The 17001-nt window shown below is 49.1% G+C and overlaps 1 protein-coding gene across 1 annotated transcript; it reads left to right on the top strand.

The window, feature by feature from the left end:
- Nucleotides 1-2528: 2528 nt before the first annotated feature.
- On the top strand, nt 2529-15380 carry LOC142074816 (E3 ubiquitin-protein ligase ARK2C-like). Its single transcript, XM_075135694.1, has 7 exons — nt 2529-2787; nt 4867-4992; nt 8498-8627; nt 9584-9688; nt 10212-10307; nt 11507-11613; nt 12790-15380. The coding sequence occupies exons 1-7, from the start codon at nt 2612-2614 to the stop codon at nt 12905-12907; spliced, it is 858 nt and encodes a 285-aa protein (XP_074991795.1). The 5' UTR covers nt 2529-2611; the 3' UTR covers nt 12908-15380.
- Nucleotides 15381-17001: the final 1621 nt, after the last annotated feature.

Genomic DNA, 17001 nt, shown 5'->3' with positions numbered 1-17001 from the left:
AGGAAAAATTAAAGTCAAAAGCTCCGACAAGGAGATCTGCCCACCCTGTCCTCTCTAGTTCATCATGGCTCTGGCATCAAAGGTCCTGCAGATGTTTCAATAAATCAGACTAAGGCCTCCCAAGATACAGCAAAAGGCTGGAAATTCTTGGCTAAGGCAGCACCGGGCATCAAGAGATGAGAGGGACGCAGAGGATGAGAGACTGGCTTTTTCTGCTGTACTTATGCGCTACAAAATTTGTTCCAGTAAATGTGGGGGAATATCATTAAGCTTCATTGTCCTGTGTCCTCCTAAGCCAGTTTTGTCTGAAATACAACCAAACTGCTGCCCGGTGGCACAGGCAGGTGTGTTTGGGTGTGCAGAGCGATTAGCACTTTAACCTGCTCTAGCACCTTGTCTTCAGGTGCCGTGAAGACCTGGAGGGGTAAAATGGCTCACCCGTGACTTGCCGTAGCTGTTTTCTATTGGGAGGACCCATGGCCATTAGAGGTTGAGCAATTCACCACCAGTCGCTCTGCATGTACCCAGCAAACACAGCAGTTAGGAGGCATCTCCCCACGATTGCGGTGTTGCTCAGCTTGAGCAACGGGCCAGGGCAACACAGGAACCCCATTTCCTTACCCAGCCTTTACCTGTCAGTGGGGTACGGTGAATTGGGGCCAAGCCAACGGCAGCAGATATAACGTGCAGTACCGGGGGACAGGGTACATGGATGGCTCATGGGTCTTGGTTTGCAGCTCCATCGTTGGGGAACAGTGGGTCTGATCCCACCTCCGCTGGTTTTAATTAATAGGGGAGCCGAATCATGCTGTTATCTGACAGGATGAGAAATTATCACCTTAAGAAGTTCTGCTGCTGGTGGCACACGCATTTGTTACCCGCTGCCTCTCTCAGAGGGGTGCTGCAGAGGATTAGTTTGTATTTAAGAGATGCTGTGTGTAATTACTTATGCACTGTTTTGCAAACCATTTGTTTCTGTTAGGTCCTCTCCTATTGTTTCTCTGGCTTTCTTTGTGCATCTCCCATTTCCATACGGACGTGAACAGAAAGCGCTCGGGGCTCCCTGAGCTGCTGTGATGGACTGGCCCTGCTTGCCTGCAGAAGGGAGATGTGAGCAGAAGGGATCTGGGTGAAGAAGGCATCATGGGCACATCTTGCCTGTGTCTTGGGATGACACTCAGTGTCTCTTGGTGCTGTTGATCCTGGATAAAAAAAAAAAAAGAGAGGAGTTTTTAGGAAGATGAGGTGTTCAAAAGACTGCGTATAAGGGTAGGTGTCCTATCCTGGGGCTGGTCCTCAGCAAAGAGGCATCTCTAATAGTCTCACTCAAGTCTCATCTTTCACCTCTGCCTCTCTCCCTAGTTTAAGAGCCAAAATTTTGCTGTGATGCCTGTAAATGTTCCAGGAATGTAGGAATTAACATGCCGGATTGGGCCAAGGGCCCATCCAAGCAAGGATCTTGAGGGAGGTGCAAGCCAGTGCCAGATGTTTTGCAAAAAGCCTCTGCTACGGATATCTTTCACACCTCATTTCTTCCTCATTCCCATCAGTTTCATGGCTGGTCTTATAGCAGTCCGTGTTGTGTTTCCTGCAGCCGCTCTCTCCCTGCATGCAGCTCACGAGGACGGGCTATCGAAGGGTCTCAGCAAATACGTACGGTCTTAATCCCGGCTCTCGGAGGTGGAAGGGGTCTCATTTTCTCACTTGCCTATGAGACCTTTTTAGACAGGCAGAGAAATACCTTGAATTTCATGGAAAGTCAGCAAGCTTTGAAAACTTTGGTGAGCTCATAACCCATGAAAACATATTTTAGAAAACAGATTTTTTTTTTTTTTCCTTTTCTAAAATGTTGAGGTTTTTTCATAGTATCATAGAATGGTTTGGGTTGGAAGGGACCTTTAAAGGCCATCTAGTCCAACCCCCCTGCCGTGGACAGGGACATCTTCAACCAGATCAGGTTGCTCAGAGCCCCGTCCAACCTGACCTTGAATGTTTCCAGGGATGGGGCATCTACCACCTCTCTGGGCAACCTGTGCCAGGGTTTCACCACCCTCACTGTAAACAATTTCTTCCTTGTATCCAGTCTGAATCTCCCCTCTTTTAGTTTAAAACCATTCCCCTTTGTCCTGTCGCTACAGGCCCTGTTAAAACTTTTGTTCTTTTTCTCTTTAAGACAGGCAAACGAAAACAAGCTGAAGCAGTTTTCATCAGTATACACTTCAGTTTGGAGCCAAAAAGTCACTTTGAACTCAAACCCATGTTTTGGTTCCAATGTTTTTTGGAGGAGAAAAACTATTAGTCAAAATCAACATTTTTTCCACGTAATCAGCGTTAACTGACCTGTTCTCTTTTTTTAATCCTTTTGGCAGAGGAGAGAAACATCTGTTTGCCCAATTCTTCCCCTGGATGGGCAACCACTGGGCTGGGGTGCCCCGGCCAGCACTGGCCCCCGTGACAGCCATGCTCTTCTCTTCCAGGTGCTCCTTTTCAAAGATCTCAGCATCCCCATGCTACCTCCTGCCGGCACTTCCACCTGGGTCCCCAGCCTCAGCTCTCCGCCGACTTCACCCTGCCTCACGCGGTGCAGCCCCAGCCGGGGCTGACCCCCCACATGGCCCCCGCGCACCAGCACAGCGGCCCCCTGCACCAGCCCCTGGCGCCGGTGCCAGCCCTGCCCTTCCAGGACGTGGCCGGACCCTCCTTCCTACCTCAGGCGCTTCACCAGCAATACCTCCTCCAGCAGCAGCTCCTCGAGGCACAGCACCGCCGGCTCATGCCCCACCCCAGGTAAGGGGGGCTCACTCTTCCTGAAGGATGCCGAGAAGCTACATCAGCCTCACTTCAGCAAAGTGGCTTCTGCAAAGCCCTGGCAGTACGTGCTAGTAACGTTGGGTTTTCTTCACAAGTTCACCTGTGTACCCCTAGAATGCATCCACCAGAAGGGAAGCTGCAGGGCAGGTTGCACCTGCAGGTGTACCTTTCCCATGGGGATCCACACCATTGCTCATCTAGTATGTCCCAAGGTCACCTATTATTGTCACTCGTAGGAGAATCATGGTGGTAACACCTTGGGGTTGCAGTGAACCTGTCCTGCACAGCAGAGAGAGTGATAGACTGCGTGCACAAGCTACCTCCTCGTAGCTGCTGTTTCAAAACCATGTGAGAGATTGTCCCCACCTGTCCCATCAGGTTTTGCACGTGAAGAGCTTGCTCCTCTGGGTCTATGTAGGCTTCCCAGATCAATGAGGGAATGATGCCGTTGACCTGCAGCACATTCAGTCACGGAAAGCAGCCTAAATTCAGACTGGGCTGACGTCTGCAGAGAGAATTACTGTAACTCAGCAGAGGTGGAAATGGAAGCTTGGCCTTGTCCTGATTGTGTTTCTTGAGAGAGGGGTTTAGATAGCACGTAGGAGAGCAGTGCTTTTTCTGGAAACATATGGAAGCTATTTGTGGGTTGTACCCACGGATCAAGAATCAGAGGATGAGTCTTTGCGATAATGCTTCATTTGGAAAGAATGCTACAGACGGAAAACACTTTCTTTCCATACCCTTTCTGTCTGAAAATTGTGTGTTCTTCTCATCGTCGTTTTGTTTTGCATAAGCTGGATTTTAGGTGGATTTAATGATTAGTTAATAATTGGGTAGCAAATATGTGCGAGGCTGAGGCACTGATGATACAAGTGTTTATCTCTTAGTCATAAGCTGAATTCAAATAAAAGCACAGAGCACAATTCCACGCAGAAGCTGCTTTGGTAAATGCTGTCAGTGTTCCATTTGCAAGTGGGTTGTGGTGTGGAAAAGGGCAGGAACCCCATGCCCGGTCCCACAGCCTGTTTCTGAAAGCACAGCTGCATCAGAGGAGGGTGTCAGAAACCTTACAGATGTGGGGCATGAGGTCCCAGTAATGGGATTCTGGGTCGTGCCTTTAAAAATGAAGCCTCTGAGCTGTGGCTGCATGAAAAATTCTTTATCTAGCAGTTCCCTGCTCCATTTGCTCTAGTGTTTTCCTGTAGATTTACTTTGCGTTGGCTCCACTGGTAAGCAGGGAGCAAGGGGTATGAGTCTGTCTGTAATGCAAATCCTGCTTGTGCATCCACCTTGTCTCTCTCCAAACGTGGACACTGATCAAGCAGCACATGCTCTTCCCCTGAGTAGTTCAAATAAGCAATAATCAGGAGAAGAGACTCAAATCCCTAGAAAAAAACTGGTTATATCTTCTCCCACTTTCCTTTCCCTGCCTGCAAAGGCAGCAGAGCTGGGGAGGAAGGAGCTGGATCCCAGCCTGACTTGTCCATCATCCAGGGACATGTTGGCAAAGGTCAGCAAGGATAAATTCTGCTTTCAGTTACTCCTGAGTGATCCTGTTATGAATGAGGTTCCTCAGGAGTTTATGAACTGCAAGGGAAGGCGAGACAACCTGCAGCTTCTTTATGATGATGGATAACGGCTGAAGCAGGGATAAGTTTTATCTTGTGTCTTGTTTATGGGGCTGACGGTGGAGAAAAAGAAAATAGTGCAAATGGCACAAAACTGCTAAGGAAGAAGTTGTTTGGTTTCCTCTTTTTCTCTCAGTGTTGCCACCAAATAGCATCTCTTGTAAACTGAGTGTATGTGGATGCCGTAGGGGGTGAGAGTGGCGGTCTGCGTTATGTCCGTGGTGACCACGAGTAAATGACATAGCTCTGGATTCCTCTTCCCATCACCCCTGACACCTGCCTGGACTCTTTTCTCTTGGACACATATTCACAAGCCCAAGAGTTTGAGTTATCCCCCAATTTATGGACACGGGCTCGGAGCAGAAGCCATATATAGGCAGTGCCGGCTGCATGGCTAACTCGCTTGCTGGTCTTCTCCTCCTCGCAGGCGGGCTCAAGAGCGCATGTCTGTTCAGCCTCACCGTCTACACCCCAGCTTTGACTTCAGCCACCAACTGCAAACTCCACAACCCATGGGGCCCCAGCCCAGGTATTTAGCCGAAGGCACGGACTGGTAAGTCTTCCATATTTCACTTGCGCGTTGAATGAAGTGTTTAAAAAGTCCTGGGGAGGCTGCAAGGGTTTGGTGAATGTCACCGTGGATCAATGCTTTCATGAAAGCTAATGGTGCAGCTCAACAGATACAATGTGGAGAGTGTGCAATGGGAAAACTCATTTCTGGGAGGGCCATGAGTGCATGCTAAAGCCTTTATGCATGTATATGATAACCTCGAGGCATCAATATTGCCCATAACTCTCCATCCATGGATGTAGAGTGCAGCCAAGCACTTCCAGGGGCTTTTCCTGCTGCAGGGCACAGCCAGGGGCTTTTTCCTGTAGACCAACGTCTCTGCCTGAACTAGATCTTCTGCTGTCCACCAGGCACTCAAAAAACAGCGGCCACAACTTTTTTTGTGGTCTAAATCAGGGAACACGGTGCTGCTTTGCCCGGCAGGATGGAGAGAATGAATTAATAGTTGTTAATCGTTCTCCCTCTGTAGTGTTCGATACCCTGGAAAAGCCAAGCAGGGAGTTGATGGTTTTGTTTTCAGAGCAGGTTTTGAGCTTTTGCACAGTTAATAAGATATGGGGCCCTACTTGGAAGAATAAGAAAATAAAAACATACTTCTGAGTAGCTGATGTTAGCTGAGCAAAGTCCATTCTGTGCACTGAATGGAAAAAAATAGCATGTGAACATGTAATTAGAGACAATCACAATGTATATGCACAAGGGGCCTGAAATAAAATGTTACAGGAAATCTTAATTATGGCATTTCCTAACATCTCAGCGCTTTGCTCTGCAAATGGAGAGTCCTTTCAACACAGGGAGGGGTGTTTTCCCCTCTGGGGTAATAATATACAACCTAAAACATGGCCAGATCCTTCTGCCATTCTCTTCTCAGGTGTTCCCATTACTGGCCCCACTGTGAGCTGAATTTGGCCAGAATGACATTGTTCAGATTAGTTTGCAAAGCCGTTCATGTACCATCTGGATAGAGCCATTCTTTCTGCCTCTCTTTCGGCACAGAGTGTTTAATTATAATCATTAGAAGGATCTGATAAAGCATCACTTTATGTTCCCCTCCTCCTCCCTCCTTTTCCCCCTGGTGTTTCTCCATAGCCTTAAAAAACCCAAGGAGTGGGGATGACAGAAACCATATACCGTGTATATATATTTGGGTGACTCACTTCCCCTTGGGGCGCATGTACCGTTTTGCCCAGCGACAGATATAAAAACTTTCCTCTAATGCGTTACCACCGCATGAGCAGCAGCGACGCTTGCTCGGAGGCAGCGGGTAGTAGGCACTGTCGCGGGAAATAGGGATGGAAGGAAGATCTGAAGGTGATCCGTCATCTCGGACAGCCTGACCTCGATTAAAATGTTCTGGTGGAAAAGAAATAAACTCCCATTTGGTTCCTTAAATCATCTTCTGCATCCGCATTTAGTGACGACCATCCAACCTGTTATCTGGGTCCTTATCTTTCACTTTTTGGTTGTTGGCAGCCTGTGTACCATAGACATCATAGCTCTTGAACCTCGCATCTGAGCATCAAGATGCTGTACAGTTGTCCATGTAGCACAGGCTAGAAGGTGACGGTTGGTTTTGGTTTTCTTCAGCTAATGTGCTCTGCTTATTCACCCACAAACCCTGAGAAAACACCGTTCCATGCAGTATTCTGCTTTGGGCCCTTCTGTAGACCCACAGCATCACTTCAGGAGCCTCAATATCTGATGTTAAGCATCTAGACGCGCCGGTGCAGAAACAGTTCAGCAGTGCTGTTATTGCAATTACTTGTGCAAGTTAATAATGGTCGTTCATCTTTGAGCGATCTCTTCAGTCCTTGATCTCAAAGCACTCTATGGATTATCGCATCTATTTTGTAGAGAGGGAACATGAGAAGGCAAAGAGGAACTGGTCAAGGTCATGTTATCAGGTCAGTGACAGGGCTGGGAATGGACCCAAAGGCTCCCCATTTCCACTTGAGTCTTCCACCCACCTGGGAACAGTCTTCAGCAATTGGATAAATCTCCAAAATTGAAACACGGGAACTGGAAATGCTCGGTCCTGCAGATCTCATCCTGGTTGTGTTCCTGCCGGTCACTTGCTGTGTTTCATCCTCTGCCAGTGGATAGGCAGAGGAGGTGGCTAGCACAGGGCCAGCAAAGATAGTCCTCTCTTTGCTTCAGCTTGCTGAGGGAGGACTTATTGGGGAGTCCTAAAACACTGGAGCTGCTGCCTGGTACATAGGCTGTTCTGGGTAGAGGGTTTCTGCATTTACTGTCCCCTCACGTCCATTATCTGCTGTTGGGTGAACGCAGTTTCACAGCTGCTGGAGAACACGTCCGGGTTGCTCCTAACAAGCCGTGGCACTCGCTGCCGCTGTCCTCCGTGGGGGGGAAGAGAAGTTCGAGGATGAAATGGGAAGCCACCCCTATGCTCTAATTAGCTTAGCTTTGCCAAATGTGAAGACAATGGTTATTAGAGCTCCGGCTTTTGTAATTATGATAAAGTGAATGACGTTCAAAGCACTTGTTTGCTGAGAGACTCTGGCTGGAGAGACAAGGGATCAGCTAATTGGATTATAGATGGAGATGCTGCGTTAGGTCTCCTCCCATCCCCTCCATGCACCATAGGCATGGGGTTGGCAGTTTGTCTCTGCACGTTTGGATTGGGCAGAGCTGCGGCGTTTGCCGGGATTTTGGTCATGTCAAGTCCCGGGATTGAGCTGGGTTGTTTTTCTGGAAGGACAAAGTGCCCAAACTCACCAAGCTGAGCCCCAGCCTGGGTGAAGATCCCACTTTGCTTGCCCGGGCCAGGCTGCGTGCAGGCGAGTGGAGCCATCGGGGATGTCCTGCTTCGTTGGCATTGGCCAGCTGATAGTGTGACACAGTTTTCTACAGCAGTCTCATCCAGAAATTTCTTAAAACCATTATATTTTCTGCACAAACAGCAGTTCTGGGGTTCCCTGCAGCCAGGTTTGGGTGAGGTGCAGTCTCTCCTGTCTCCCTAGGTCCTCCTGTGGCCTGGGCTGGGAGACCTCCAAGGAGAGCACAGGCACGTCAAAAGCCTCCAGTCGGTGCCTAGCTGGCTGCTAGCAACTACCCAGTTCATAGGTGTGTGCACAAGACATTTAGCTGTATTCCTGCAAAATACTCAAGGCAAAATGTAATTGTTTGCAGTGAAGGCAGCACAGGGAGGACCTGGTCTGGCCAGGTTGAGTTACTGAGCCTGGGGATCGATTGGAGCCACCAAAATGTTCTTGCTCTGAAATTAGCAGACTTGACCCCAGCTAAGACACAAACACTAACTGGCATAAAAACAACCCCTCAATCCTTCGTGCTGGCCTGGTGGGCAATTGCCCAAATTGGAGGAACCTCCCTTCCAAGCAGTAGCATCACCCCAGGTTGAGGCACCCACAGCAGCCCAGAGCCCACCTGTGGAAGTTGCCCCATGAGCACGATTTGACTTGCTGTAGACCATGCAGTCAAAGCTGTATCTTCATCCTCGTGCCCACAGGGACCTCAGTGTCGATGCGGGACTGACTCACGCCCAGTTCCAGGTCCGGCCGGTCCCTCAGCCCTATCAGCATTACTTAGCTACACCTCGGATGCACCATTTCCCCAGAAGCACATCCTCGACACAGATGGTAAGTGAAATGCTTTTACCGAGAAATGTTTTATGCATTGTCTGCCAGAAGGCAGTCAAAATAAAGGCTGCTATCTTTCTATCACCTGTCTTCTGCAAATCCCACTTATCTCCGGCCGTGGGAGGGAGTGTCTGAAAGGATAATGTTGCATCATTGCACTCTGGATTAGAGAGAGGAAAGAAGAGCTCAGCTGCTCTGGAAAGATTCGGTCCATCGCATGCAGCACCACGCTCACAAGCTGGTCTGCAAAACCTGGGCAGGTCGTGAGAGACTCGGCAGTTATTACTAATAATATTATTAATACTGGAACAAATTATGGGCTCCCTGCCGTTGGCAGTAGATGACTCCCTTCCCCTGGCTCAGCCTCGAGGACCATCCCTCCTCACAGCATTGCTCTCTACATCTATAAAGGTTTTGCATGACCTGTTGCACGGTGGGGATGGTGTTTGACAAGAAGATGGGCTGACTGGGGTCATTTGCTGGCCCTTCTCCTAGCAGGGTGCTGCATTTGGAGCTGAGCCTTGCTGAGCCACGCTAATCCTTAAAGCATCCTCAGAAATCCCACAAGAGTGTTTTTTCCTCGTGCCCCTGGCACCTGCATACTACAGCAAGGCTTAAAAAAACCAAAGCTTGGATGAAGAGAAACCCACCCATTTAAGAAAAAAAAAAAAAAATCTCTTTTTCAGCTAATCCATGTTGAGAGTTTGGAACTGCAATGTTATAGATGCAACATGAATTATTATAACAGTTTATTCAGAAGAAATGCTAGTTTTTAGTTATCATTTATAGGAGATCTATTTAATTAAACCTTTTTTTTTGGTTATTAAAAGGCTTCCATTGGGGAAGGTGTCGGTCTGCTCTTTCATTTTGAATTTTTAAAGCACTAAATGTAAATCGGGGTACACGAGGGATTTCTATGTACAGGTGGCTTTATTTTTCTCCCTCACTTCTCACAGGTTGTTCACGAAATCAGAAATTACCCTTACCCTCAGCTTCAGTTACTTGCTCTTCAGGGACTGAACCCGAGCAGGCACACATCCGCGGTGCGGGAGAGCTATGAAGTACGTATCTCGAGGACTGGAATTATTATTAAATTTTTAAGTGCTAGGAATCTGTGCAAGCTCTGGCATAAACTTGTAAGACTGTTTTGTGGCATGATGGTTGCGTTGAGTCTTGTAGCAATTTTAGTAATAACTGGAAGGCGAAGGGGTTGAGTGGGTTTGGTAAAAGATGGTTTAGTCCAGGGTACCTGGGCCTGGCTCGGGTTGACTCTGGCTCAATTCATGTCTGTGAACAAAGCGCTCCAGTTCTGCAGGCTTTTGTTTCCCGTCAAACACAGCTTAAATTCCACCCTAATTTCTGAAATATTGGATATCTAGCTGTTTGCCTTGAGCCCTTAGTTACTAGCCCAAGAGCCAGGGCTCAGATTCATCATTAAAGCATGGCTGATTTGGGTTCAATGGACATTTCCACCAAGGAAAAGGCAGGAGGGAGCCTTGGTCCCCAGCAGGTGGGGTGGGATGGTGGGACCTCCTGCTCCAGGAGCAATGCTGATGGTGCTTTGCTGCTGTTCCTGCGCCGCAGGAGCTGCTGCAGCTGGAGGACAGGCTGGGCAGCGTGAGCCGAGGTGCCGTCCAGAACACCATCGAGAGGTTCACCTTCCCCCACAAGTACAAGAAGGTGAGCGCCCCAAAACCACGGCACGGCTGCCAGCCCCTCTCAGTTGGCCAAGGGTTGTGGGCACGGAGCGGACAGAAGGAAGGACTTTGGTGGGTCGCAATCCTCAGGGTTGGCAAACCGGCGCTGTCAATATTCCCCAAAATGGGGGAGGAATGTAAAATCCAGAATTGGTGCTTTAATATCTTGTGGGGCTCCCGGGCTGAAGCGGTGGTGTAGCTCAGCTGGCTGTTTCTCACTTCTAGGCTAGGAAGCTGCGGGCCAAATTTTCAAAAGGGTCTCAACCTTCTCCCACCCAGCGGGTGCAATTTCCCCCCTGTCCGCACCTGGTAAGAAAGTGCACACACCAAGGGGGCTTCGTGCATGCCAACCCACCCCATTCTGCATGCAAGCGGCGCTGCCCGCGCGCCCTGCCGTGAGGGCGCTGGCTCCATGGCGTGGGGGACCTTGTCCTCCCCTCGTTCTGCAAGAGGTGTCTCCTCTGTTGGAGCTGATCTCCTGCCCATAAGGAAATGGGTGCCATGTTTTTGGGTCGTGCTGAATAGAAAATGGGAAAAGTGCTTGTTTGCGTAGTAATTTCACATGTTAGTCATTCCCGGCTGGGCAGTAACAAGTAGGGACGTTACATTGCCCAAGTTGGAAGTGAGTCAACTCCTGCTGCGCTTATCTTTGACCGCATCTCCAATAGATCCAGAAAAATGATATTAATAGGAATTGATGGGCGGGGGAAGAGAAAAGGGGAGAGCTGACAGGCTAAGCACTGCCCCATGGCGCAGCGTGGGGCTGGGCCAGTGGCCAAGCTGGCATGGGGCACAGTGGTTGCCCTTCCTGGCAGTGGTGGCCCCACATGCTTTGGGGTCTCCAGGAGAAGAGTCCAGCAAAGGAGACTATGGGGCCATCCCCACTGCAAGGAGGATGACGAGGTGGTGGGGGGGCTGTGTTACGGCAGCAGAGGACAGGCTGCTCCTTGGGGCACTACCACCAGCCCCACTGCCACCAGCCCCAGGAGGAGATGTGCCAACCAACAGCATGTTGGTGGCATCCTCCCCTCACTGGTTATTTTGGCTGGGCTGGCTGCCCCAAGCTGGAGGATCTGGCTGAGAGACGAAGCTCTTTTTATTTGCCTTCCTGCAACTACCCAGGCTTGGGAGAGCATTAGAAAGTCAAGTCGTAACCAAATTATATCCTTGACCTTGCTGCAGAGAAGACCGCAGGAGGGCAAAGCTGAGCAAGAGGATGGAGAGGAGTCGGACACCGACGAGAAATGCACAATCTGTCTGTCCATGCTTGAAGACGGAGAAGACGTCAGGTATGATCCTTCCATCTGCTCCTCTGCCTCTCGATGCCATCTGAGTTGCGTTTATTGGGATTAATGCTGCCATGCGCTGGTGGGGTTGTCCCTGTTCTTGTCCTGGCAAACTCACTTGGACTGTTGCAGGATCTGGGAAACCAAATGCTATTTAGATGGACATCGGTATGGGCTGTAGGTAGGAAGAGCTCTGCAGCAGCAAGAGGGCCAAGATTTTATAGTATCTCCTGGGTTTGAATCACTTGCTTCAAGGCTGTGCCAATGGGCCAAGTGGCAAGTATCAGAGAAGGATGGGTCCCAAGTCTCACACAGCTATCTGGGGCTCGGGGATGTCAACTACCGAGCTTAACAGATGACCAAAGTACGATAAAAGGGTGTATAGGTGTGATGTCCAGGGGAGTTTAGTTTGTGGCCGGGACGGAGCTGCTTTATTGTAGAATAAGTGAGATTACTCAGCCCGCACGGTCACAGGGAGATGTCCTGAGCCAACAACAAAGCCCCAATTATCCCTCACGGATGTCCCCAGGCCCTTGGCTGGGTCAAACCTCTGCTTGTGACCGAGGATGGGGACAAGCAATTGCAAGGGGCTGAGCTACCTCGGCTGAAGGAGCTGCAGGTGGGAAGTGCAGCTGCACTACCTGGTCCTGCTCCTCACCCTTTAACTGCCTTAAACTATCAAGAAAAACTCTGATCCTCTTGCTGTGCGTCCTTGTGGTTCAGGGTCCCTCTGGCTTGCAAGGGTGAGTGAAGAGGTGACAAAGGTGATGTAGGTGAAAAGCAACCACGTTCCCTGGGCACACCAGACACCCACATAGGAGCGGTGGGGACCCACCTGACTGCTAACGAGTTACAATGATGAAGAACCAAGAGGCTCTGGAGTATAACCTAATATTCCTGAAAGGTTAAAAAGCAGCAGCCAGGGCAATTAATAACTGGAACAGCCCAATTCAGGAGGGTGTGGGGTTTTCTAAAAGGCTTTTATCCAGGGACACCATCTCTGACCTACTGCCCTATGTGAGCTGGCATGGCTGGGGAAGGGTGTAGGACCTAGGCAGCACTGGTGTCACTCCATCAGTGCTTCCCCGTGTTTGAAGCAGCCCCAGCTGCTGCTTTCTGGCTCTTCTTGGTCCCCTGGACCTCCTTCATCCTGACGGGGTGGTACTTCTCTCTCTGCAGGCGGTTGCCCTGTATGCATCTCTTCCACCAAGTGTGCGTGGACCAGTGGTTGGCCACCAGCAAGAAGTGCCCGATCTGCAGGGTGGACATTGAAACACAGCTCGGCTCGGACAGCTGAAAGGACTGGCTGGACACACCATTTTCCTTACCAGGTCGTATGGCCATAAACCCTTGCAGCAAAATTTTTGCCTTCTGAGCCATTTGATTGAGAGGAAAAGTCTGCAGGCACGTTAGTGAGGAGGAGGAGGAGGAGGAGGCGGTACAATATCTAGCGGTAGGAGATATTGCACATACGCAGGGTACGGGCCCGGTGAAAGGGAGCTGGCATTCCCGGAGCTCAGAGACCCCGTGCTGCAGAAGATTTAGTATTGAACATGAAGGAACTAGTTGTGGTAGTCTGGCCTGTCAATCCTGCATTTCATGAGGATTGTATATATACCTCTCGAATACGTAGAAACATGTTAGGGGTCCTTTAGCTATTTCTATGGATGGCAGCTGGAGCATGTTAGCTTAAGAAATGTTGTGTTTGATGCCCTACTCATCTTGTGGTGGACATGTTGCTGTTACCTAATTTGCACCAAATATTTTTTCATAGATTCCTTATTTTGGTGCCTGATTAATATATTGCAGAGGGGGAATAAAGAGGTCAAACTTTCCCACCCTTTGGAGGGGAAGAGGCGAAAAAGCAAAATCCTGTTTACAGTCAGAAGGGTTGCGCTCTTTGCCTCAGCCGCGTGTGCTTCCTTTCCTTGCGTTTACAGTGTGTTGCAAATTTAGAGAAGCTTAAAAAAAATAAAAATTGGGAGTGAAATTAATGAAGCAATAGGGAGAAGCTTCGTTCCTGCTTATCTGCTGGTGCTGGACTCTTTCTGTAGGGGCACAACATCGGAGTAGATTCTGTTTCTTTGCTTTCTGTATCTTAACAAATCAGCTTGGCATATCGAAATCCAAGGAAGGGCTGTCTTCATGATTGCCGTTGTCCATGATGCTTTCTCCTGTGTGCTGTGAGGCCGGTTGGCTTTAGCAGCCACAGCCAGCACTGGTCCAAAATGATGGTTACTGGAGTCGGTGCCTATAGCTGTGCTTTGGAGTATAATAGCGCTGGAGAGGTGCTGGGAGATGTACGCTGCCGACTCCTCTCCCGTGCAAAAGCATCTCTGATAACAGGAAGGGAGAAAACTCGGCACTGCTGAGGCCATGAGGGTTTCGGCGCGGGAGGGGAAGGCCGGTTGGAAGGGGGGTTTGCTGCTTTCTGGAGGGGTTGGGTTGTAACCCTGCCTTCAAGCACGGGCACCCGCACCGGCGAGCGTTTGTATGCAAGTTTCAGGCTGTATCCGTACGGAGAATGGAGTGGTTGTTCAAATGAAACCTAATTGCATTAATGCTCAAAATAGAATTAGGAGGTAGTCCCCAAAGGAGTGAGCTGTTGCGATCCAAGCTCCCCCTGAAATAAAGACCTCAGCACACCAACCATAGGGACCGAGCTGAAAACCCTCTGGGGAACCGGCATTCACAACCAAAAACACTTTTTTTCTTTTTTTTTTTTTAAATACTTTTTCTTTTGCATACTAGGGGAGCAAAAGAAAGATGCCAAGGAGCAAGGGGAATTAGTCAGGAACATTATATATTGAAAATGCTGATATGGTGGGGATGATTTCTGGCTCCCCTGAGCATCGGTTTCGCTGGAGCCAAGCGATGCTCTCCAAGTAGAAACAATGATAAATTACCGTCGGAGAGATCGTGGGATTCCCTTGAGCTGTAATTGGAAAACACCAACCTCAGAGGTACGCCAGGGATATATTTTTTTTTTTTCCCAACTGGAGAGGGGAGGGGAAGAGAGGAGCCCCTCAGGGTGCAAGGATGCAGGAGCCCCTCTCCTGCTGTGCCCATGCAGGTAGGAGGGAGTGGAGGGGGACACATGGTGGCATATAAAGAAGATAGAAGGAAGAAATGTTTTACGGTGAGGGTGGTGAAACGCTGGCACAGGTTGCCCAGAGAGGTGGTAGATGCCCCATCCCTGGAAACATTCAAGGTCAGGTTGGACGGGGCTCTGAGCAACCTGATCTAGTTGAAGATGTCCCTGCTCATGGCAGGGGGGTTGGACGAGATGGCCTTTAAAGGTCCCTTCCAACCCAAACTATTCCATGATTTTATGATATATTTGCCACCCAGCGCAAGCGATGGCTTCTTAAGGGATGTAGCGGTCCCAGCCCCGACCGGAGGGCTGCGGATTCCTTGGGTCGAGGAGTGGTCCATCAATAGCTATGGGGCTTGCTCCAGCAGCAGCAGATTGAAGCAGCATTAAAAATAATACTAATATTACTAATTATATGGACAAGCAAAGCAAGACTTTGCTGGTAAAATACACTGTAAGCCGGTCTGGTCTGTCCAGGCGTGAGCTGGGGGCGAAGCAGGGGGAGGAACGGGGCGATTGGGACCCTGGCTGGGCGGGAAGGGAAGGAGGAGCGCTTCCGAACCGCGCGTTTTCTTAAAGCCTATGCGAAAGTATTACTATTTGCCTAATGAACAAGCACAGTTTTTAAAAAAAACAAAACAAAACAAAAAAAACCTTGGTGAAGAAAAGCACCAAACTCCCGTGGTTTTGTGTGAGTGACTGATCCCGAGGTGCGTGCGAATTTACAGCGTCTGGAGTTGCATCGGTGTGTCAGGTTCCTTTGCGTTTAAATAATTTGTACGAGTAGGTTGCGATAATAGGGTGAGTCTAAAAACAAAATGAAACAAACAACAAAAAATCTCTAGGAACAAAACATTGATAGTTTACAGGGTTTTGTGAGTTTAAATGCCTTATATTTAACAATCATAATTTATGACTAACTTGTAGATATTGTGGGTTCTTATTTAATTATTTTTATAGTTGTTTTTTGCATTTTTAATTATAATTTATTTATTTAGAAATTAATACTAATTTTTTTTATTACTCCTATTACCTCATTTTTGCATTGTTTCTGGGAATGGAATGCTTTGCATGCGTCGGTACTTTAAAAAAAAAAAATTAAACATGGGATGTGGGGGGTAATGCTTATCTTGTCGAAAAAAAAAAAGAGAAAAAAATCAGGGTGTGTGATTACAAACTGTATTACTGTGGTGCTGTTACCTTGGATACATTCCATAAAAATGCAAACCTTTGATTCTGTATGCTGTGACATAGTGGAAAACTGCAATATAGTGACTGTGTTTAGCACATATATATGAATATTATTTGCACTCATAATCAAACTCTGGTGATCCTTTCACTTGTGTCCTTGCGCGTTGAAGGCGATTAACGGCGCTCTGCAAAACCAAAACGTTTCGGTCGATTCCTGCTACCGCCCTGTCCCCGATGCCACCGGTGATGCTACTGCTCTTGCTGCATGTGTTACCCTGCAATAACGCCCGGCGGGCCCCCGCTACAAGGCTGTGCTTGGGGCAATGCATGCATTTAGCACAAGACTCTGCCAACTGCTTCAAAAGCCGAGGAAGGAAGCCCAGGCATGGTGGCTTTCAATTTTTGGTGCCTATCGGTGCTCGGTCTGGCTCTTTTCACCCTCTGTGCATGCACCCAGCTGGCCGCTGCAGGGAGGATGGAGGAGGCAATCGATTGAGCCTGAGCTTGGAGGCAACAAAACCAAGGGGTTCATTGCAATTTATAAGGGTTGACCCCTGGTCTAGCTGAGAGGGACTGGGATGGACGTGGGAGCGATTTGGGATCCCTTTGTAATGCCTGGCCACGAGCATTTGCTATAACCCAGCTGTAAAACATGCACAGGGCGGAACCCTCTTCCTGAAAACCTTCTAGATAGTTTTGTCCCCCCTGTAGAGGTGGGACCTGCACCAGAGCCCTCCTTTCCCTAAGGAGGGAGTCAGCCCCAAGCTGACGTCCCGCTCCTGCAGCGGTGGCCAAGCATCTCCATCCCCATCCCCATCTCCATCCCCATCCCCAGCCACTCTCGCAACGCACTGCCCTTTCCCAAAAGGCTCCTGAATATCAAGTGCTCGAGCCTCGCAAGAGGGTTAGAGCACCTTTGATAATATTTTAAGCTTTAAGCCATAACCGCTCTTGGTCAGCGCAGATGCTTGGCCGTGTATGGACAGAAGTGGGGTTCGATGCATGTGCTCAGCCAGTAGCCGTTTTGGATGCAATTCTCTTTTGGGTTAGAAAGGCACAAAATGACTGTACCTTAATTTTTTTTCTCTTTGTCCCTTCAGGGTGCT

Source organism: Calonectris borealis, chromosome W (genome assembly GCF_964195595.1).
Source record: "Calonectris borealis chromosome W, bCalBor7.hap1.2, whole genome shotgun sequence".
Lineage (NCBI taxonomy): Eukaryota > Metazoa > Chordata > Aves > Procellariiformes > Procellariidae > Calonectris > Calonectris borealis.
This window is presented reverse-complemented; position numbering and strand designations above follow the sequence as displayed.

What these genes read in the sequence shown, in the direction of transcription:
- LOC142074816 (XM_075135694.1), top strand. Translation starts at nt 2,612, where the DNA reads ATGGCCCCCGCGCACCAGCACAGCGGCCCCCTGCACCAGCCCCTGGCG. An exon ending in GCACATCCTCGACACAGATG is followed by an intron (nt 8,628 to 9,583) that starts GTAAGTGAAATG and finishes CACTTCTCACAG; the next exon opens with GTTGTTCACGAAATCAGAAA. An exon ending in CGGTGCGGGAGAGCTATGAA is followed by an intron (nt 9,689 to 10,211) that starts GTACGTATCTCG and finishes CCTGCGCCGCAG; the next exon opens with GAGCTGCTGCAGCTGGAGGA.